At 47.9% G+C, this 23,573-nt stretch overlaps 1 protein-coding gene across 2 annotated transcripts in view; it reads left to right on the forward strand.

The window, feature by feature from the left end:
* The window catches only part of MYO18B (myosin XVIIIB), a gene marked incomplete at both ends in the record, with an annotated part of 226,000 nt that overhangs the window by 132,790 nt on the left and 69,637 nt on the right, over positions 1 to 23,573 (forward strand). For both annotated transcript variants that reach the window (XM_079717540.1, XM_079717539.1), the window contains 2 exons: positions 1,335 to 1,439; positions 10,495 to 10,647. In XM_079717540.1, the coding sequence (XP_079573666.1) occupies positions 1,335 to 1,439; positions 10,495 to 10,647 (258 nt within the window). The remainder of the gene's footprint in view (positions 1 to 1,334; positions 1,440 to 10,494; positions 10,648 to 23,573) is intronic.

Below are 23,573 nucleotides of genomic sequence, written 5' to 3' on the forward strand. Positions count from 1 at the left end.
ACCCTCCTGAGGCTTTTCCATGGACAGATTTATAAAGGGGGAGGGTGAGGTCAGAGAAAGGTGTTTTTCTCCTGTGACAGATACTAACATTGACTGCACATCTAGTGACTGCTCTGCTCAGTTTGTCTCTCACCATGACAGGAAATCAATCGTTAGAGACCTGGGTGGGAATGCTGATGGCTGTCTGGTGTGGCACAAGAGCTGGGGCCAGTAGACAGAATGCTGACTGTTCTCAGCAGCAGTTGATGTAGGAGTCTATGCTTCAGGACCGCTCTCTGACTCAGTTTGCCCATCTGTGAAAGAAGGTCATTGAGAGCACAGGATGGAGAAAGGAGGAAGGGGTGAGACAACACACATGAGAGAGTCTGGTGCAGAAGAGGATGTGCAAAGCACCGTTATAGTGGGGCGTCCACTTTAGTAGGGAGTGCCTGCTGTTACTGGGTGATTACCGAGAAATCAGAGCCAATTGTAAACTAAATGAGTTGCTCGTAGCCAAAGGGTTTGGGCTGCTATAACAGAATATCATAGACTGGGGTCTTGGGGTGGGGGGAGCTTAAACAACAAACATATATTTCTCACAGTTCTGGAGGCTGGAAAGTCCAAGATTGAGGTGCTGGCAGATCTGGTGTGGGGTGAAGGCCCTGCTCCTGGCTTGTAGATAGACGGCTGCCTTCTCACTGTGTCCTCACACAGTGGAGAGAGAGAGGAAGCAAGGTCCCTGGTGTCTCTTCTTATAAGGGCACTAATCCTAGCATGGGGGCTCCACCCTCATGACCTCATCTAAACCTCACTATCTCCCGAAGGCCCCATCGGCAAATAATACCGCGTTGGGATTAGGAATTTTGGAGAGACAAACGTGCAGTCCAAACACCAAATAATCTCAAATGCAACATTTTTTGTTGTTGTTGTTGTATCACAGTGTATTTAATAAGCAAGGTGAATGCATTTTATTATGCTGGATACAATGTAGTGCAGAGTCTTAAAAAGTTAGAGTGCCAAGACTTGTAACTATTCAAGCTGGGTCGTGGCAGAGGAAGGAGACATGTGTTAGGAAATGGGAAGGGAACTGGGGGTGGGAACTTCACAGTGAATGGCAGGGGACTCCCCATAATTGGCCAGCTCTCCCCGTAGTTGTCCGGCTCCTGAGCTTTTAGGCTCCCAAGTTCTCTGACAGAGACACCCCCTCCTAACTGCTAGGTGAGCCGTTGTGGAACTGGGCAAGGGGCCATGAACTCCACCTCCCCCACCCCATCCTCCAGAGGGTCCCTGCCTCGTGGGGTTTGTCGGGTAGAGCTCTTGTATCCTATGCCCGCGTCTGCCCTTTGTGCCCACAGCTCCGCCAACTGGAAATGCAGCTGGAGCAAGAATATGAGGAGAAGCAGATGGTCCTCCATGAGAAGCAGGACTTAGAAGGCTTGATCGGAACCCTGTGCGATCAGGTAAGAGGGAGACACCAGCAGGAATTTGGGAAGCGCATTCCCTGCCTCCGGGGGCCCTGTTAGAGAGCTGATTCTTGGGGAGACCAGCTGGAGGGGTCTTAGGACCAGCCCAGGGTAGACCATTCAGCTGGCCTCCACCTGCTCCTCCCAGGCACCTTCTTCTCCACCAATTCTGTCTCTGCCCTCACGCACTGCCTCTTCAGAGGGGACCTTCCGTGGGGGGAGCCTTCACACAGCAGGGTTCTTGGAAGAACCCTTGAGAATAAAGAGAGTGGGCCCAGCCACACGTGACAGACGAGGTCGCCTTGCCTTCAGCCGCTGTCGGGGTGAGAGTGTAGACAGCCTTTGCTTTGATGGGGTGACTGTGAATGGCTGCTGTGCTCAGAGCTGGCCTCGTGAGAACAGACTTTTGCTGAAGGCAGAGTCAGGCCAATGGCGCTTTAGACCCTTAGCTGGGCCACTTCTGTCTCCTTGGCTGTGAGTGATCTAATGAACTGCTCTGAGCTGCTGGAGAGCAGAGCCTTGTGGGGTTGTTGCCGTCGTCGCCGTAGACCAGGGCTGTCAGCTGCAGCACTGCAGACGTTTTGAGCTGCATCATTCTTTGTTGTTGGTGGCCGGGTGTGCGGGGGTGGGGGGGTCGGGGTGCTGGGGGGAGGTGGCACTGTCTCATCTTAGGCTGTTGAGCAGCATCCCTGGCCTCCACCTCCTAAATGCCAGAAGCATCTCCCCCAGTTGTAACAACCAGCAGTGTCTGTGGACGTTACCACATGTTCCTCCAGGACACAATCAACCTCCCTCTTTACAGACAACCACTGCTGTGAAGGAAGCAGCCAGCAGCGCCCAGAGCCAGCTCCCGGTATCAGAGTTGGGGGGAATCGCTCCTCCATGAAACCCCGACATTGGAGAGGGATGCTGGCGGCTTCCGTGATTTCTTTTTAAGTATCATAGGAGTGTTTTTTAACGTATCTGCTTAACTTGTGTTCATTATCTTGTAATTAGTAACGATCTCGCTGTCAATAACCTTCCCACAGTCATTCCTCTTGTTCACAGAGGCATGTGGGCCCCCTCCAAATGGTCATCCAGGGCAGCCAGGCTTCGGACAAATAAGGGCTCACTGTGTTTTGTTTTTTTTAATTGAGTAAATGAGTGAATTCTAGAGTGGGACCCCTACAGCCGTGAGAGTGAGAGTCGGAAGCTGAGGACATCAGTGGGAGGACTACATGATCTTCCTTTTTTGGGTTTTCTGGATTTTCAGCCAAGCAAACTGGGGCCACTGAGTGCAGAGCCACTGAGGCTTCTCTCCCTTTGGCATCAGCACGAGAGAGAACACCCCAGGATTTGATTCTAGAATGATAGTTGGAAATTGTTGGGAGAAGGTTGCCTTCTATCCAGCATGGTCTGTTTAAGACAACAAAGGAATTAATCCCGTAAAGAAAGGTTTTTATAAATACTGCTAAAATTGTAAGTTTTACATGCAAGGAGAAGGTAACTTTAAGTGAATGAGAAGCTAATTTTGTGTTAGTCACCAAGCTGGAGCCTTTGAATAACTTGTCACATTGGATACTTTTAAATGTTTTAGTAAGACATTTGCCACACACATGAGAAAGTAGAACAGAGTAATTGATGCTTGTGCATCAAGAGGACAGGGTTCACATAAATTAACATTTTGCCACATCAGATTCAGATGTTTTTAAGGAAGCAAAGCAATTCAGAAACAGTTGGTGGCCCCTTGGTTTCTGTTCCTCGTCTCCCATCCCTTTATCCTTCCATCTTTTCGTCCTTCTCTCCCAGAGGGGACCGTTCTCCTGAGGCTGGAGGCTTTAATTCCCCTGCGTGTGTATTTGAACTTTAACTGTACACAGTACATGTGATTCTGCCTTTACTTCTACTACTCCCCTTCTGTACTCTGTTTTTGAGATTCCTCCGTGATAATACATGTAGCTCTAATCCGTTCTTTTTTAACTGCTACACAGTATTCATTTTCTTTAATCCTACTCTTCTGTTGGTGGATATTTAGCTGTTTCCATTCTAGGACGCAGAGCTACCGTGCATATTCTTATACATGTCTTCCTGGGCACGTGGGAAAGAGATTCTCCAGGGTATGAATCTAGAAGAGGAATTGCTGGCTGTTCGGAATGTACCATTTTGGAATTATTAGATGTTGCCCAGATTGTTCCTCAAAGTGATTGTGGCGGTTTACATTGTCATCAGCAGTTTTTTCTTTGCTACCACACATCCCCCCACCGACCCGTGGCACTGTCAGACATTTAAAGATCTTTACCAGTTACTGAGTGTTAAGTTGTGCTGCTTGTCCCTCATGACTAGTGAAGTTGTGCATTTTTCACGTTTATTATGGTTTTCTCTTATGTGAGTTGCCTGTTTATAGTGTTTTGTCTTCACCTTTTTTTTCTATTCATTATTCACGATCCTTATCCAAGATGCTAATCCACTTTTGATTGTATATTTTGCAAATATCTCCTACTCTATAGATAATCATTTCACTTTATTTATAATGTTTTTTACTTAATAAAAAGTGTTTTTATATAGTCCTATTCATCAGTTATGGTTGATTCTTTTAAGGTTTCTTTCCTTAACAGAGTTCATAAAGATATTTCACCATATTTCTGAAAACTTCTAAAGTTTTGAGCATTTTTAGGCCTTTAACCCACCTAGATTTTATTTTATTTTATTTTTTAATTAATTAATTTATTTATTTTTGGCTGCGTTGGGTCTTCATTGCCGCGCACAGGCTTTCACTAGTTGCGGGGAGCGGGGGCTACTTTTCATTGCGGTGCGCAGGCTTCTCATTGTGGTGGCTTCTTTTGTTGCGGAGCATGGACTCCAGGCACGCGGGCTCTAGAGCGCAGGCTCAGTAGTTGTGGCGCACGGGCTTAGTTGCTCCGCGGCATGTGGGATCTTCCCGGACCAGGGCTCTAACCCGTGTCCCCTGCACTGGCAGGCGGACCCCCAACCACTGTGCCACCAGGGAAGTCCCATCTAGATTTTATTTTGGTATGTGTGAGGTAGGAATCTGTGTTTTCCCGATATAGACGACCTTTGTTTTATTTCGTGAGTAATTTTTTCTACAATTTCCATATATGTATGGCTGTGTTTGGGGGCTACCCATTCTGTTTAATTGGTTTATTCTTCAGTTCCTGCACCATGTGGTCGTAATGGCTGGGTTTGATAACTTGTAAACAGATTATCTTTCTCATTTCTAAAATTGTCTTATCTATTTGCGATCCTTTAATCTTCTTATAGAGATTCCGTAACAAAGCCTGGTGGGGATTTTCAGATGCATCGGTTTGTAAGTTAGTTGGGAACAAGTGACATATTTTTTTAATATTGAAGTATTGCAATCATGAGCATGCTGTGTTTCTTCATGTATCTATGGCTTTCATAAATATATTTTATTTTTATTATAAATTAATACCTTATAATAATAAATAATAATATTTATTTTATTGTATATTTTATTATTTTTTTCCATATAAGGCTTGAGCTTTTCTGTTAGATTTACTTCTAGGAATCTTGTAGTTTCTGTGGCTCTTATAAGTAGAATATTTTTCTATACTTCTATTAATTATAGTGGTACATGGGGATATACTTTGCTTATAATTGTGTTATAGTTTTCTCTTTATATATTTTGAGGTTATATTTTTAGGTGCATTTAAGTTTGTTATTGTTTTATTTCCTTGGCACATTGTACATTGTTCTTTTCTAATTGTTGTATGGTGTCCCTTTTTTCTCTGTGAATTATTTTTGCCATATTTTATTTTGTGCGATTTCTTTTAGTTTGCCCGCAGGACCTTTTTTATCTCTTTGTTTTTCACCTTTCTCTGTGTGTGTCCCTTAAACAGATGGATACTTTTTAATGCAATATTTTAATCTCTAACTTTTCATTGGAGAATTTAGTTCATTTACATTTATATAATGTCTGATATATTTGAAATTATTTCTATTCTTTTGTGTTTAATTTTTTTGGTTTATTGCCCCCTTTCTTTGCTTCTTCCTTTATTCCTTTCCTGCTTTGGGGTAGATTGATAATGTCTTCTATGATCTCTTTTGTTCTATTAGATACTATCAGTTCCTTCATATAAATGAATCAAGTGAGGCTCAAAAGGTAAAGCACATTGCCCAAGATCATAAAGGTTGTTAGTGGCCTACGTGAATTCGAAGTGAGGTCTATCAATATATTATTTGAAAACCTGTATTTTTTTAAATTAAATCTAACACCATGCTGCTTAAAAAGTGATTAAGGTTTTAGTTAACTAGAATTATCCTTTTCTGGACCATCTTTTTCCCTAATGTTATCAGGCAATCCAGATCTGCCATTAATTTGCTGTGCAACCTTCAGCTACGTACATTCTCTCTCTCAGCCTCAATTTCCCCATCTGTAAAGTGGCTTGATTACCCCAATAACATTTTTAGATCATTTGTTAAAGTGCTTAGAGAGTTCTTTGATGACAGACATTGAACAACTGCCCCAAACAATTTACCCTTAATGATAAATGGTGAAACAATCCAGGTTGGAACAGAGTTTCCCACAACAACACTAAACATCATTTAGTTTTATTGGTTAATTATTCACCAGCTTTATCTAAATTTGAATCTTTGTGCTGCAAAATGTAAACTTGCAGAATGACATTTATTTCCCATTAACCTAATGAGTTTTGGGGGTTTTTTTCTTTCCCCTCCTCTTGCATAGCAATTTATTATGAAGGGGAGGATGACTTGGTCTGAGGTTTTGTTGTGAATTTGTTTGCAGTGATCCCTCTGGAAAGGAGGTGGTGCCAGCATTTTCAGAGTCTTTCTGGCAGCAAGGCTGGGGTCATCCTGAATGTCCCTGATGGTGACCTGCCCCACAGGAGAATTAAAGGCACTTTAGGATGTGTGCAGAGCACGAGCAGATACAAAAATGAGGAAGGTGCAAAAGCATGTTGCTTGAGTGTAATCATGGCAAAGAATCTGGGCTCTCGAGTTAATAAGTCCCGGCTCAGATTTCACCAGGCACTCTGGTGCAATGGTTAGAGACTTGAATTCTAATACTGAGCTGCCTGGGTTCCAGTCCCTGGGTCACCACTTAGGAGCAGTGTGGCCTTGGACTGATCACTTACCCTCTCTGTTTTATTGGTTGTGCCTCCATTTCCCTATGACAGTACATACTGAAGAGCTCCACACAGCTCACAAGACGTGAGCTGGCCCCAGGGAACTTCTCTCATTCTGTGACTTGCCCCATTCCTGTGTTATATACCCTCATGCTAATCACCCAGAACCGCACATTCAAGATGGTTTCTCAGCTGTGCGCCTTCCTGCACCTCACATAACCAGCTCCTGCTTACTTGAGACTTGTGTCTAGTCCTGTCCCAGCCTTGGCTGGGATGCTCCTCTGTGCCTTCATAACACCCTTCTTTTTTTTTTTAATTAAAGAGCAAAACATAACCTCTTTTATTGTATATTTTACTAAAATTACCTCTTTGCAGTCAGAAAAGTTAGGTTCATATCCTAACTCTGCCACTTATGATTAGCTGTGTGATCTTGGACAAACTGCTTCACTTTTGTAAGCCTCAGTTTCATCATCCATAAAATGGGAATCATAATACTTCACACCCCATAGATTCACCATGCTGACTCCATGTGTTCATACCCATAAAGGGTTTAGAACAGTGTCTGACACTTAGCAAACCCAAAATGTAAGCTATTATTATTTTAATAAAGGCAATAATAATAATGTCATTTTAAAGAGACTACCACAGGAGTAAAATGCAGTAATATGTGACAAAGGGCCTGGCACCATGCCCAGTCCTCAGCTCCTCAGCTCAGGAGGAGATATATATATATAAATACACACACACACATACACCTCAGCATTTTAAACTTAACAAAGCAATACATCTGAGAACTAAGAGGCTATATTCTAAGAACCAACTCATTTTTCAAAGAATTCAGAACTGGCAGTAGAATAATAACACAAAGTCTAGAGGAATACATTCCAGGTCATCAGACAGTACTCATAATCTTTTATATTTGTAAAGCATTTGACAGCGTACAAGGTGCTTTTCGATTCATTATCACATCTGATCCTTGTCTTATCACAACATGGAGGATAGGGATTTTTTTTTTTTTTACCTCTTCCTTAATAGATGTGGAAACTCAGGTTCTGAGAGGTGGCACGACTCAGCCTCAGTCCCACCGCCAGCAAGTGGTGAGCCAGGGTTTCAAGCCTGGGCCACCTCATTCTAAATCCCAAGTTCTTTCTAGAATATTCCAGGGCATTCTGAGCATCCAGGAATTGGTTTCACTTGGTGTGGAGGCCCAGATGTCCAGGGGTGTAGAAACTGGGTTCCATGGATGACACATCTGCACCCCATTTTCTTGAAAACTACCCATCTGATGAGTGGTGCCATGTTCCTTCCTCTGGTCTCCTGCAGAGAAAGGGGCTGTTAGTTTCTTTCCGAGACATTAACCCCAATGCTTTTGAAGTACGTGTTCTGTTTCTAGGGGAGACCGTGGGCTGTCAGGGTTTCATCGGGCCCCTACCTGATTCTGCACCTCCCTTGGTTTGTCTCGGCCTGTACTGTTGGCCCCTGGGAGTTGTTAACGAATCTAATTCGCCCTCCCCGTGCCAAGTCCAGGCTGCGGCTTCTTCAGGAGCCCCGTGACTACTCTCTCGGAGGACAGGATCCTGGGGGAGGGACCTCTGGGCAAGGTCCCTCTGCAGAAAATGGCCTGTCTTTATACGAGCAAAAGAGACGCGCTCAAGGGACAGAAAAGCTTGGTTTAGACCTTCAAAAGCAACACAGGTATTTCTAACACCATTTACTGATATGCAACATACATGCAGGGAAGCACACCTTATCCCACCTGCACTGCTCATTGAATTTGCATCAGCTCTTAAAGCCTGCACCCAGATTAACACCACAAACAACCCCCCCTCCTGTATTATCCAGTCACTGCCCATCCAGGGTAACTGCTGTCCTGACTTCTGTCAGCAGAGGGCCTCGCCTGACATGTAAGCTCTTGCAAGGTGATGGCTGTGGTACAGATTATGAGACAGAGTAACTTTGGATCCTTACAGGCTGTGATAACAGTCATGACAGCAGCTCAAATTTGTCGTGCCTTTACTATGAGTCATGCTGTGGGCTAAACACCTGTTTAATTTCCACAGCAGCCCTGTGTGGTTGCTGCCATTTTTTTTCAACATCTTTATTGGAGTATAATTGCTTTACAATGGTGTGTTAGTTTCTGCCTTATAACAAAGTGAATCAGTTATACATATACATATGCATATGTTCCCATATCTCTTCCCTCTTGTGTCTCCCTCCCTCCCACCCTCCCTATCCCACCCCTCTAGGTGGTCACAAAGCACCAAGCTGATCTCCCTGGGCTATGCGGCTGCTTCCCACTAGCTATCTATGTTATGTTTGGTAGTGTATATATGTCCATGCCACTCTCTCACTTTGTCACAGCTTACCCTTCCCCTTCCCCATATCCTCAAGTCCGTTCTCTAGTAGGTCTGTGTCTTTATTCCCGTCTTGCCCCTAGGTTCTTCATGACCTTTTTTTTTCTTTCTTAGATTCCATATGTATGTGTTAGCATACAGTATTTGTTTTTCTCTTTCTGACTTACTTCACTCTGTATGACAGACTCCAGGTCCATCCACCTCACTACAAATAACTCAATTTCGTTTCTTTTTATGGCTGAGTAATATTCCATTGTATAGATGTGCCACATCTTCGTTGTCCATTCATCTGTTGATGGACACTTAGGTTGCTTCCATGTCCTGGCTATTGTAAATAAAGCTGCAATGAACGTTTTGGTACATGACTCTTTTTGAATTATGGTTTTCTCAGGGTATATGCCCAATAGTGGGATTTCTGGGTCGTGTGGTAGTTCTATTTTTAGTTTTTTGAGGAACCTCCATACTGTTCTCCATAGTGGCTGTATCAATTTACATTCCCACTAACAGTGCAAGAGGGTTCCCTTTTCTCCACACCCTCTCCAGCATTTATTGTTTGTAGATTTTTTCTTTTTTTTTTTTTTTTGCAGTACACGGGCCTCTCACTGTTGTGGCCTTTCCCGTTGCGGAGCACAGGCTCCGGACGCGCAGGCTCAGCGGCCATGGCTCACAGGCCCAGCCGCTCCGCGGCATGTGGGATCTTCCCGGACCGGGGCATGAACCCGTGTCCCCTGCATCGGCAGGTGGACTCTCAACCACTGCGCCACCAGGGAAGCCCTGTTTGTAGATTTTTGATGATGGCCATTCTGACCAGTGTGAGATGATATCTCATTGTAGTTTTAATTTGCATTTCTCTAATAATTAGTGATGTTGAGCATCCTTTCATGTGTTTGTTGGTAATCTGTATATCTTCTTTGAAGAAATGTCTCTTTAGGTCTCCTGCCCATTTTTGGATTGGGTTGTTTGTTTTATTGATATTGAGCTGCATGAGCTGCTTGTAAATTTTGGAGGTTAATCCTTTGTCAGTTGCTTCATTTGCAAATATTTTCTCCCATTCTGAGGGTTGTCTTTTGGTCTTATGGTTTCCTTTGCTGTGCAAAAGCTTTTAGGTTTCATTAAGTCCCATTTGTTTATTTTTGTTTTTATTTCCATTTCTCTAGGAGGTGGCTCAAAAAGGATCTTGCTGTGATTTATGTCATAGAGTGTTCTGCCTATGTTTTCCTCTAAGAGCTTTATAGTGTCTGGCCTTACATTTAGGTCTTTAATCCATTTTGAGTTTATTTTTGTGTATGGTGTTAGGGAGTGTTCTAATTTCATACTTTTACATGTACCTGTCCAGTTTTCCCAGCAACACTTACTGAAGAGGCTGTCTCTTCTCCACTGTATATTCTTGCCTCCTTTATCAAAGATAATGCTGCCATTCTTGTTTTGCCGATGAGGAGGCTGAGGCTTGGGGAGGAGAAAGGTCTTGTCCAAGGTGTCACAGTGTGAGTGGTGGAGGCACGATTTGAACTCAGGGAGCCAGGCTCCAGAGAACTTGGACCCTGGCCACTACTTTGTCATCTTAGCTCACGAGAGCTTTCCCTTGGCTTCCAGATCGGCCATCGGGACTTTGATGTGGAGAAGCGTCTTCGGAGGGACCTCAGAAGGACTCATGCACTATTGTCAGACGTGCAGCTCCTGCTGGGGACCATGAAGGATAGCAAGACGTCGGTCAGCAAGGAGGAGCTGGAGAAAGTGCAAAGCCAGGTGGGTGTCACGGGGTCCTCTCAGAACCCCATAGGGAGGATGCTGCGGCCAGCAGGGGGAGAATGGTCCTCGCACCCAGATGGGCGTGGCCACAGCCCTGATGTCTGACTTTCACAGACCTGCAGGGAGGTGGAGGGCATTGCGGGGCTGGATGGGTCACATGGATATGGTAGATGAGGAAGGGGGGTTATAAATGACTTAGGAGTCCTGTTCCCTTCTTTAGGGCAGAGTGAGTTTGAGTCTTTGGGCAGATCAGGGCCCTGGGGCAGAATGGCTGAGTGCAGCACGCACGCGTGCCTGTGTACATGCGTGCGTGCATGGTGACCAGCGGGGCTGGATATGAAACAGATAGTGCTGATAATGAAGATCCTACATGAGGATCAGCATCTCCATTCACAAGAGAGGTGACTCACCCAGAGTCCCACAGCTAGAGGGTGGCAGAGTCGGGATTCAAACCCGGGTCTTCAGGCCCCACCATCCCTGGCTGCCTCAGAGAAGAACGGGAGGCGGATGAGAGGTGAGGCCAAGAGGGAGCTGAGCACCTCAGGAGACGTGATGGGTTCAGACTGTCCTGGTTTAGTGCTAGAAGTCCTGTGTCCTGGGCAAGCCCTCAGCCCCAGGGACACCAGGACAGTTGGTCACTCATTTCTCTTCATGGCCATGTCAGAACATTAGAATCACTTGTGCTTGAATGTGTCCCCTCCCTCAGTCCTCGTGGTACCCCTGGGGGAGGGCAAATGATATTGTACCCATTTAACAGATGGGAAAGTTCTGTCCACAGGTGGGAAGCAATGCACCCAAGGTAACACAGCAGGTAGGTGGCAGGGTTGGGATTCAAATCCAGGACTCGTGATTCTAACTGCAGAATCTGGGGGCTCTTTTGCCTCACCCTACGCCTTCCTGTCTGTCTGACCGACCAGGTGGATGGAGGACCCTGAGCCTCCTCTGTCAGGCAGTCAGGATGTCTGAGCACTCAGCCACCACTCAGGCATCTTGGGTTCATGCGGCCCCCTTGACAGGAGGCCCTGTATTCTGCCTGTCTTCCATCAAAATATTCCTGATGCCATCCAAGTCCCCCTCTCTCCGTAGGTGAATGTTCTTGAAAAAGAACCACAGTGGTTTTGTTTGTTCCTCTTTTCTTTCTTCTTTCTTCTTTTTTTATTATTCATGAGAAATCTCCCTCTGCAGGGTTAAAATGTGTGTTCTTGGAAAATAGTGGTGTTTAGTGAAGGCGCCTTGAGCTGAATCAAAGAGCTTCATTCTTCTGAAAGTCCTTCTTCCCCGTCTCTGCATCCGGCTCCTATCAAAGAGAATTCACAGCCTTGGCTTTCTGTTGCTGTTGTCATGGAAATTGTTATAAGGATGGGATCATGTGGACCAGAGGTCAGGGTACAGTTGCTTTGGCTCCCAGCACACGTGTCCCGCCTGCCAGAGTCAGAGCTAATCAAATAAAGTAGCGATGACATTGGGCATTGCTCTCTCTCCTCTCCCGTGTACGGTATTTGTCCTTTACCTGAAGCCTCCAGGGACAGAGGCAGGGAGAGCAGACGGGAGGGGGGAAGGGAGAGGGAGCTAACTTTGCTGCCGGCTGTGTCTTCACTGCTGGGTATGGTGCTGGACTATTCCATTCATTCCTTCATTCAGTATTTATGCAGCATCTACTGAGTGTCAGGCGATGTGCTACATCTAAGTATATTACGGTTAGTGAGACAGGCATGGTCCTCTCCCTTTGAAACTGATGTCTGCTGGAAAAGAGGACAAGCAAACAATGATACAAATAAACAGAAATATCCCACACCTTAATTCAGGTAGTAAAGGAGATAAGTGGGGTTATTATAAATAATAAAGGGAATAGGGAATTGCAAGGGGTCTCGTTTAGCTTGGGTGATCAGCTAAACTCCCCTGGGAGAAGGAGAAGCATGCAGAGACCAGAGCATGCAGGGCCTGGGAGGTTTGGATTTTATTCCAGGGGTGATGAGAAGCCATTGGGACGTTTTGAGCAGAGCATGACGTAATTGGATTCAGAGGATCACTCCTCTGTGTGGGGAGGGGATTGAGGAGGGGTGAGTGCCTGCCGTTAGGAGGCTAGAGTACCCTCTAGGCTGGCGGAAAGGGTCTCCTGGGTTAAATGGTTGTGGGGATGGTGAGAGGAGGCAAAGTGGGGGCTGGTTTGGAGCTGACAGGACTGGTAGATGGTCGGTGTGGCACCTGGAAGTGCGTTACTTAGATCATCCTCACCAGAACCCTAGGAGGTGGCTATTTCTATTTTTGACCCATTTTACTAATAAGGAAACAGCCTCTGAGAGGTTGAATAACTTACCCAACCGCACACAGCAGCGTATATCTTAATGCCGCCAGCGCCGACAGTTCTGTACCCACGATGTTAACATTTTTCAACCACCTACTATGTATCAGGCTTTTCCTTGGAATTTTCGGGGTCCCCAAACTTGGCTGCACATCTGATAACTTAAGTACCGTTTAAAAGTCACAGATTTACAGGCCCCCCTCCTCGTTTTTTCTTCCCATTGAGACCCAGGATCTACATTTTTAAAAAATTAATTAATTTAATTTTGGCTGCGTTGGGTCTTCGTGGCTGCGGGTGGGCTTTCTCTAGTTGTGGCGAGCAGGGGCTACTCTTCGTTGCGGTGCACGGGCTTCTCATTGCGGTGGCTTCTCTTGTTGCGGAGCGCGGGTTTCAGTAGTTGTGGCACGTGGGCTCCATAGTTGTGGCTTGCAGGCTCTAGAGCACAGGCTCGGTAGCTATAGCACCCAGGCTTAGTTGCTCCACAGCATGTGGGATCTTCCCAGACCAGGGCTCGAACCCGTGTTCCCTGCATCGGCAGGCGAATTCTTAACCACTGCGCCACCAGGGAAGCCCCAGGATCTACATTTTCAACAGTCACGTGAGGGGATTCCAGTGCTGGTCTTAGGACCACCATTTGGGAATCATGGGCCTCGTTTACCCCTCAAAACACACTTTCAGGTTCCATGGCATAGGCCCATTTTGCAGATGAGAAAACTGATGGTGAGGTTATATTAGTATGACAGAGCCTAGTTCAACCAATTTTACAGTTCATTAAATATTGAGTCAGGAGAACTGGATCCCACACTTGCTAATGTTGTGACCTTCGCCGTGTGACAGGACCTCCGTGAGCCCTTCTCCTGAAGTGGAGCATCGTCATCGCCTCGTGTCCCAGGCGCTTGTGGGGGGGGCGGGCAATGAGGTCTAGCCCGCGAAGGCTTGAGAAGCTGGAACACCCTCTGCAGCCTCTACAGCTCACTAACCATGGTTCTGGGTAACCTAGAGAAAGGTTTTCTCTCTGAGGGCAAAGATGAGGGAATGAATGCGTTTGAAAGCACCTGTTAGTGAACTGTGTGCATTCAGCAGATACTGATAAGGTGTCCACTCTGGACGAATTCGAGGCCAGGCTGCGGGGATAAGGAAGAACCCTTCCCGAGAGGGGCTCCCAGTCTAGGCAAGAGGCCGACCTAGGAGCAGACTGTGGCCAGCAGGGTGATGAGATCTTTCCTGGCAAAATGTTGGGGTTTAGCTGTAGAGGATGCCCTTGATTTAGCTGTGAGAGGGGAGCTGGTGGCTTCAGCTGTCTCCTTAAAGGTGGGAACGAATGGCTGGCTGGGTAAGATGCACATGGGAGTTGTGGGAGGGAGCACCAGGGCCGGGGGCGGGAGGAGACAGGGAGCGTCTTCCGCTTGGCCTACTGTGGCTGGTGTGCAGCGTTCCCCGGGGAAGAGCAGAGAGGGTAGTGTCGGTCAGCGAGGCTAGAGTCGGCTCGTGAATGGTTTAGTGAGCCCAACTAAGGAGTTTGGGTTTTATCCCAAAGGTGATAGGGAGCCATAGAGAGCTACAGAGCAGGGAAGGGCACGGTCAGAAGTGCTTGTAAAAAAAAAAACAGCAGGGGCTTCCCTGGTGGAGCAGTGGTTGAGAGTCTGACTGCCGACGCAGGGGACACGGGTTTGCGCCCTGGTCCGGGAAGATCCCACATGCCGCGGAGCGGCTGGGCCCGTGAGCCATGGCCGCTGAGCCTGCGCGTCCAGAGCCTGTGCTCTGCGACGGGAGAGGCCACAGCAGTGAGAGGCCCACGTACCGCAAAAAAAAAAAAAAACAAAACCAGCAGGATTCTAGGCCCAACTGAAGCAGTGATGTGTGGCATGCCGGGCTCAACCAGAGGCATGGGAGGGTTCCCCTAGGCAGAGCATCTCACAGTGCCCCTGCCTTCTTCCCAGATGGACAAGCATTCCCCTCTGCCCATTGCCCTACCATCTAGAATCCCGAGAAGATTATTTGGTTCTTTTGCCCAGTTTCCCTCCATTGGGAGACTTGGCTCTGCCTCAGCTAACACCTGAGGCTAAAGACTGTGGGATAAAACATGCAAGACTCCTGGAGGAAAGACACACACCTTGTGAGTTCAGATCCTGCCTCTGCTACTTAATTAGCTGTACGATTCTGAGCAAGTCACCCTGCCTTTCAGAGGCTCCTTTTTCTTACCTAAAGAAAAAAGAGCCTGATATTCCCAGCTATTGGGCTGGTATAAAGAACCCTAGACCCTGGATTCAAAGGAATTCTCTAAATTGAAAACTACAAGACAATGATTTTTAAATGTAGAGCTGCCCACTGGCCCCTACGTCCCACCCCCCGGAGTCAGCTGGTGGAAGACTTTGGATCCTGGGCCCAGGGTTTCACAAGACCTCGTGGACAGGTAGATGAGGCCATGTGTGGCGTGGGTCTAATGACACCTGTTCTTCAGGAGCAATTACTAATTAATTCCCGTGGAATGCTTCCACTGGAAACAAAATAATCTGGAGACAGAAGCAGTTCCAACAACCAGATATATCATTGAGATAATCGCTGTGCATAAATAACATCTGTGAGCAGCAGATGCCGGCACCTGACTCCGAGGAGAAAGTGGAAGGTGATGTCTGCTCCCGGGCAGTGGCGGCTTTTTGTTTAAATTTGATTCACGCCTTGACCTTTGCCTCCTCCCTAAAGGAACTATGTTATTTGCTTTTTTTGTTTTGTTTTGTTAAATGGAGAAGAGTTTGCACTGAGCTCTTCAGTTGTTTACTTAATTCATGCCAGGGGACCGTGTTCCCCCCTTCCTCCTTAGGACAAAGCTGTTGCTGAGTCTCAGCCATTGTGCCCCCTAAAGAGCTCTGGAATCTAGCCCCTCCTCGCTTCTCCCCTCTTATCACACACCACCTGCATCTCTCATTTGGAATTCTCTCAAGTCTGCTGGCCTCGGTCTTGTCCGAGCAATCTTTCTGCCCCCTGATCTTGGGAGAGAGATTTTTAAAATATAAATACAATCATGGTTCTTTGCATTCAGGATCCATCAGTGGCTCCCCATTGCCCTCAGAGTACAGGCCATGTGCCTCAACGTGACGTTTAAAGATGTACAGTCCAGCTCCTACCTTCCCGTCACCTCTGACCAGCAGCTTAGACCGTCTTGGGGTCCCCACACCAAGCCATGCCTTCTCCCGGACACTCGCTTCTCCCACTGAAACCTCTTTGCCTGATGGGCATCTAGTCGTCCTCCGAACTTGGGTTTGGGCCTCGTCTCTAGGAGCCATCTCTGACCTCCAGGGTCTGGGGGAGGGGCCCAGCTCCTTTCTCTCACGAGCTCCTGGGCTTCCCCCAGGACAGTCCAGATCATTCTATCACAGTTACCTCTTTGCTTGAGTCACAAAAAGGTCAGAAGAGATTGAGGTGGGACTGGAACCCGCAGAGTCTGACTTCAACTCCTGGCAGTATGATAACCACCCCCCCCAAACTACCAGTTTACCTCCTGTTGGCCCGCTGCCCACTCTGGGCTCTCCCAGCCCGTCTGGAAGCCCCAGTGCTCCTGTCGGCCCCTCCACTGGGGGATTCCATCTCGGCTTCAGTGTCCCTCAGGTGGGCCGTTAGGCCTGGTGCATATTCCACACAGTGAACCCCCAGTGGTCCCTGCTAGTGCACAGACGACTGAGGATCCCCAGTGCCCTTAATCAGGATGGTGGTCACCAGGGGTCACCCGCGCTTCCGTGAGACGTTGAAGATAACCAGCAAGCTCTGGGAGGACGATCCTGACAGGAGTCTTTCGTGTGAGCGAGCACTTAGGGAGCACTTCTCTCCAGCCCGGAACCACAGAACAGGTGGCTTGGATGTTTTATTTGAAGAGACTTTTCTAAAAAAAAGATTGTGTTGGAGTGAATTGATTCAATATTAACATAACCTCCTGTCAGAGGAGATAAAGTCCAAATTGTAATTGGTTAAAAACATGGTTATCCGGAGCCTGTTCACCCCGCAAATACTGACACTTCCAGGGCTGTGATGAATGATGTGGGAAAAGGCTGGTTTCCTTGCAGATGGGGAACACCACCTATGCGTCTCTCCCAAAGGGCCTGGTACTATTCAGCTATGGAGTGCCAGGCCCCCAGAGCAGCCTGGCCACCCACCAGGGTAATCATAACCACGGGAATGTTGATGGCAGGCACCCGTGGCTTACACCGTGCTAGGCACAGGGCCAAGCACTTAGAGGTCATGACCGAATCTTATGCCCCCAACCCACTTGAATGTAGTGAGCTCCATGAGTAGAGGGGCCTTTCCTCTCTGGGACCAGAGTACAGAAGCGTGTCTGCACACAGCAGTGCTCTGTGCGTGAATAGGGCCCCACGGGGTGGGGTGAGTCTCCATAGGAAGCAGCTGGTATTAGGCCCATTTTATGTGGGAGGAAGCTCAGCGTATGAGAATTCTGCCCAAAGTCACAGAGTTTGGGGGGCAACTGGGATGGATTTTAAATAATGTGCTTTGAAAGAATTTCAAATTTACCAAAAATTTACAAAAATAATTCAAAGGACTCCTTTGGATCCTTCACTTTTTAACATTTTGCCACATTTGCTTTATCATTTTCTCACTAAATCACATTCTCTGAATTATTTGAAAACCAGTTACAGACGTGAGGTCCCTTTACCCTAATCAAAATCAGAAATTTTAACATTGATAAAATACTGTTTTCTAATCCAGGGGTTAGTGAACTATGGCTCACAGGCCAAATCCAGCCCATGCTGCCTATTTTTTCATTGTTGTCTTGTTTTTGTTTTTCTTATTACAGCCTGAGAGCTAAGAATGGTTTTCGTTTTCAAACGGTTACATTTACAGTTAGATAAGTACCTGCATATATACTTCAATATTGCCTCTTGGCCTGCATGGCCTAAAATATTGTCTAGCTTGTCCTTGAAGGAGAAGTTTGCTGACCCCTGATCTTATCTGCTGACTATTCAAATTTTGCCTGTTGTTTTACTGATGTTCTTTGTAACAATTTTTCTCCCTGTTCAGGATCCAGCCTAGAATGTGTAACAGCCTGTGCTCAGTGATACCATCCGTAGAGCCTCAGTCTGTCTTTGTATTTTATGACGCTGGCATTTTGGGAGAGTTCAGGCCAATTGTGTGGTGAAGGTTCCTCCATCTGGGTGCCCTGGAATTTGAAGCTACGTGTTTTTCACTTCAGAGCCATTTGGATTTGTGTGGGTCTGAGCGTGTTCCCGGGACACGGGACTTCTGATTTTAAAACCAAAAAAGTCCCAGGCAAACAGGGGTGAGCTGGTCACCGTAGAGCCGGCGCCTCAAGCCCTAAGTAATTCGGGCCTCTCCAGTAAGGCCTGTTCTCAAAAGGTACTCATAGGTTTAGGGGAGAAGCCAGTGAACCAGATGCGCATTTAAAAGCTGTTCCTCGGTTACCCATCCGCTCATGTTACCCCTTGGCTGAATTCCTATCCTCCGCCTGTTCTCACGTTGTGTCTAGCTTTCTTTGTTCCATTGATATAGACGAAACTTGCTGATGTTACCATATGTCTTAGCCGCTTCATTCTCCTTGCTAGTTTATGAGACTGTATCACAGTTTAGCCACTTTGCTATTGATGGACGAGTAAGTCATCTAGATTTTGGTTGTTAGGAATAGAGCTGCTATGAACATTTCGCCACGCTCTCTTACATGGGGGAGGCACATGTGTGTGCATTTCCGTAGGGTGTACCCCTGGAGGCCATCCAGCCCCTCCCCAGTGTGCACTGTCTCAAGCGGGCGGGGAGGGTGGGCGGCTTCAGAGATTTCTTTTGTAAAGTGAGGAAGGAAGACTTAATCTCTCCTGGTGCTTTTCAAGTATGTGTGTATTTTTGTGTGTGCAAAAGAACCCTTTTATTAAAGGGAAGTCTCATGAGAACACCCTCTGCCCTGCCCACCCGGAAGCTGGGCCGTGACTGCGTTGCCCCCGTGTAACCTGGACAGACTTCCTTCCAGCTTTACAGAAAGGGCCCCGCTCGGGGCCCCGGGGTTTGCTGAACGTGTCTGTGGTGCTTTCCCCATCCAGCTCATCTGCTTCTACAGACAGGGTCCTGCCCCCGCCCCTTGTCCTTCCCGTGAAGCCTCTCTCTGGACACCGCTGGCATCGGGGTCAGAGATCTGTGCTCAGGGGGAGCCGGGGGCAGCCAGGCAGCGGGTGGCCTCCCGAGGGGGCATTCGGGGCTCTTGCGAGCCGCCGTGGGTGGTGGGCAGCTCAGGCTGCAGACGTGGGCAGCCCCGCCGACGGGCCGGCTCAGTGATGTGCTGAGCTGCCCTCGCAGCCTTGCCTCAGCACGTGGGTGTGGAGTCCCTACTGTGTGGGCCCCCAGAGGTGAGCAAGACCCAGTGACCCTCCAGAGCCCGCTGTCCAGCGGGAAGACAAGACGTGGAGGCCTCAGACATTGTACTAATTATTTAGAGGAGCACTGGAGAGCTGGAATATAATTTTAAAAGAGGGGGTGTGTGAATAGGATGGGGGCAGGGAGAACCTTTTTTGAGTATTTTATCCTGCTTTTCCAAGTGTTGTTGTTGTTTTTTTTTTTCTTTCTCTCTTTGGAGAGCACCTGTGTGTTACAAATCCATTGTCACCAGAGGGAAGTCGGGAAGGAAATTCTTGAAGTCTGTTCTATCATGTAGCACCTGTCCCATCCTTAGATCCTGTGATACAAAATTAGAAAGGACTCCTAAACCCTCAAAGAAGCAGACTTAAAACAAGTAAAAGACCTGCTTTACTCAGCAGGTGGTAAGCACATGCCACAGGGCTCACAAGGAAAAGCTGTGCGTTTAAAAGAGACCTCAGTTCATGTCCTGGCTCCAGTCACCGTTTAATAGCTGTGTGACCTTGACAAATTAACTGACCTCTCTAAGCCTCAGTTTCCTCATCGATAAAATGAAGATGAAACTGTGTACTTCATAGACGGGGTACATGTTGCAAATGAACAGACACGTGGTCAGCATCCACAGAAAGCGGTTATTATTATTCCACTACTCATCATGATTATTATTACTCTGAAGATGACGATGATGGAAACAGTAAATCCTCAGAAAGCATTTCAGTACATCCATAAACGATAGTTGTCTAGCACAATGTAAGGAAAATCATGGAATGTTTAGTATATGCCCGAATAGTTGGAGATCAAGGACACAGAGAGTAACCACCATATGGTCTGAGGAACTTTCCCTTGAGGCCACTGTCATCACACTTCTGAGTTGGACAGACCATTGGTGGACCTGACCTGACATTTTTAATATGTTGCATTTACTAAATTTGTTCCCTATCAGGGCCGTCTGTAGTTTGAGATATTGGTGATTCCCTTCAGGGAAAGCCTTCCTACTGAAGGTTGACTCTTCCAAGTGCACTGATGGGATGTCAAGGCCTGGGATGTGTTGAGATCAGCCTGCCAAAGCCACCATTTCTTAGAGCACTTCCCTGTGGCGTTTGCAGTGTGGTATTTTTAAATCTTCTGAGTTGTTCAATCAGACCCAGAAATCCAGGTTCTAACCGCTCTGCTGAAATATCAGAATTTTCCCTTTTTCCCCACCTCATTCCGTGTGTCAAGCCAACTCATCTCGTAGCCTAATAAGTCCAGAGCAAACATTTTACCCAGGTATTTAAAGCGGGCAGATGGCATTGCATAGGAAAGTAATGCTATTCATTGGTTTGTAGTTGCTGTCTGTGTGCTGGGAATCTCAATCGCCCTCCCACTGAATGAGACGGGTGGGTGCTGGGGAGAGAACGCCTGAGATGAATTCAGCAATAGAGAAAGACTGTGTGCAGAGGGGGCTGGTGGTGGCCCAGAAACAGCCTGGGTTTAGAGTCTCGTGGACTTGACTCTGACCTTGGGCAAGTCCCTCCCCTGCCCAGGCTGGTTGCTCCCTTGCAGGGCTGTTGTGGGCTACGGTCATAATAAGCATCAAAGCTTATACCGTGCCTGATATGGTTGGTGCTGAAGAAATCCATTCCTCCTCCTTCTCCCCATTGAACAGTCCAGAAGGGGGACTGTTTATCCCCCATGAGGAGGGATCCATACACAGAATAGTTAAAGAGATGTTTGTTATTCTGTCACAGGGTTTTGGAGGGAGCTACTTTGATCCAACTTGTGACAGAAGAGCATCAGCAAACACTCTCACCACAGTTCTGATTGTTTACTCTGTGGCTGACCCTGTGCATGTATTAGCTCTTCTGACTTGCTCACTCATCCTATATCTGGGTTCTGGGTAACAGCAACCCAGCTCTAATTTGCTCAAGCAGAAAAAGGGACGTTATTGGCCAAAACATCTGAAAAGTTCTGAGGCTACGATTGCCTTCAGGCTTGGCTGGATCTAGGTGCTCCAACCATGTCATCAAGAATGTGTCTCTTGTCTCAACGGCCTTGATGTCACCTTGTGTTCTTAGGCAATCTCTTCCTTCTTGGTGGCAGGAGGGCCCCCAGACACTTCAAGGTTATATCCTGCATCAGAAGGAGCCAATCTTGTGTCCGTAGTCGCAGACAAAATCCTGGTGTCAGTCGTGCTGTTGTCCCACGACCAACTACTATGGCCAGCAGGAGGTGGTGCTCTGCCTGGCTAGGCTGAGTTACATGCATCTTCTCTGGGCTTGAGGGAGGAGGGTTGGCCCCATCATGGACATTTGGAGGGTGGACATTCTTTGCAGAGAAGATAGGATGCTGCTGTCAAAAGAAATGAGAGCAGGCGTGTGCAGTCCCATCACCAGATTTTCCCTCTGGAGCATGTGTGGTGGGCATTGCTGTTATGGGAGTGCAGCATAACAGCCTGGCGGCCAGGCTGCCTAGTTCCATTTGCCAGCTCTGCCACGTAGTACCGGGGTGACTTGGGTAAGTCACTTCACCCCTCTACCCCTCAGTTTCCTCAGCAGTAGCAACAAGAATGGCCATTGACCCCAGCTCCGCATGTTGTTGTCAGGGTTAAATGAGTGACGGCGGAGCCACGCCTGGCCCCGTGTCAGAGCGCAGGCTCCTAACCCCTGTGCACGGCAGCCCCCGGGCCGCTGCAGCGCTGCCCCCCAGAACTCAGGCTTTGAGGACCCTCGGTGTCCTCCCACACTGGTCCAAGAGTCAGGACCTCACCACATGTCCCCAGGCCAGAGCTTTGACACCCTTCGTTCCTGCATAAAGGTGTCCATTTGGTAGAGGGCTCCTGGCTCAGGGGCTGGGGAGGAAATGACACCCTGCCTTTCAGCAGCCCCTGGGGAAGGGTGGCTGATCTAGTGAGTGAATGATAGCGTGACCAGACGTGTGCGAGGGGGAGATGAGTTTCTGGCAGTTAAAGGCATTTTGGTGCCTTGTACCCACATACTTTGCAAGTTATTGTATTGATTTTTCAAGAAACAAGATATGGAAGGAAAGAAAAACGTGAACTTGTACGAAAATCAAATCAGTTGTGTCATTGAGAGCCCGTTGTGGGTCCTGCCCCATGCTGGGTCTGGAGAGGGATGGAAATCCCGGGGGCCTTTTTCTCCCCCAGCACTCCCCACGCCATGCTGTGGAGGTCTGCTTGGAACGTGGGAGGGCTTGTCCATGGGGACTGGATGGTGACTTGGAGCTGAAAGGGGTGTGGGATCCTCATAGCCAGGCTGGCTGCCAGGGCTGGAGGTGGGACCCCAAGAACCCTTCCTGGGGAGTCACTTGTCAGCCGGCTGCTCTCTGACTACTCCACCGGACCTCCTTCCGGGAAGACACTGTCAGAGCAGCGGTGGCAGCATCGCACCGCTGAGGGATCTGATCTCAGCCCTGACACCATTTGCCACCTGACTTCATAAAAACGTCAGTCAAACAGCCCCAATATGGAAATAACGTGCAGTGAGTTATTCTTACGCCACGTCAACCATGATGGAAAATAGGCCTGAGATGGCCTGTATTTCTTCTTGCTCCCTGAAGTGTAATAAATTGAAATTTTTAAAGCTCAGCATTAAGACAGCTCGCCAGCAGCAATCCCGGGCCTGCCCGGCAGAGGCCACAGGCTGGGGGATTCCTAGTGTTGCTGCAATAGTCCCAGGCCCAGTGAAAATCTGGGCCTGCTTGACTTGTGTGCCTCTGGGGTTGGCACCCTCCCTGCATACATCCCAGTCTGCCAGGAAGCCTAAAAACCCTCCCTGGGATTGTGGTCCAGGCCCTGCCTCCCCCTGGCCACGTGACCTTGACAGCTCACTTGGCCTCTGGCACTTTCACCTCTAAAACAGGGTTAAAAGTCCCCACTTCTCAGGCTGTTAAGGGCTGAAGGAGACAAACAACAGCGACTTCCACCGTTGCTTTTTTGGCGTTTTCTCAGTGCCGGGTGCTGTGCTAAGCACGCTCATGTTTTCACTGGTTTATCCCACATGGGTGGTAGGACGTGACCATTCCCACTCTACAGATGAGGAAACTGAGGCGTGGTGAGTTCAGTGACTGGCTCGAGAGGCAGACCCCCCAGGTCTGGCCCCAGTGCCCACGCTCTGGCCCCGCTTGTGGTGCACCTGGTGCTTAGCAGATGCCACACGGGTTGCTTTCCTGCCTCTTCCCTTTGGGATGAACTCGCGCATCCCTGGAAGGCTCCGGTCACGATGTGTTTCCTTGGCGCCACCACGTGAGTTCAGAC

The sequence above is a fragment of the Hyperoodon ampullatus genome, assembly GCF_949752795.1.
Source record: "Hyperoodon ampullatus genome assembly, chromosome: 13".
In the NCBI taxonomy this organism is placed as follows: domain Eukaryota; kingdom Metazoa; phylum Chordata; class Mammalia; order Artiodactyla; family Ziphiidae; genus Hyperoodon; species Hyperoodon ampullatus.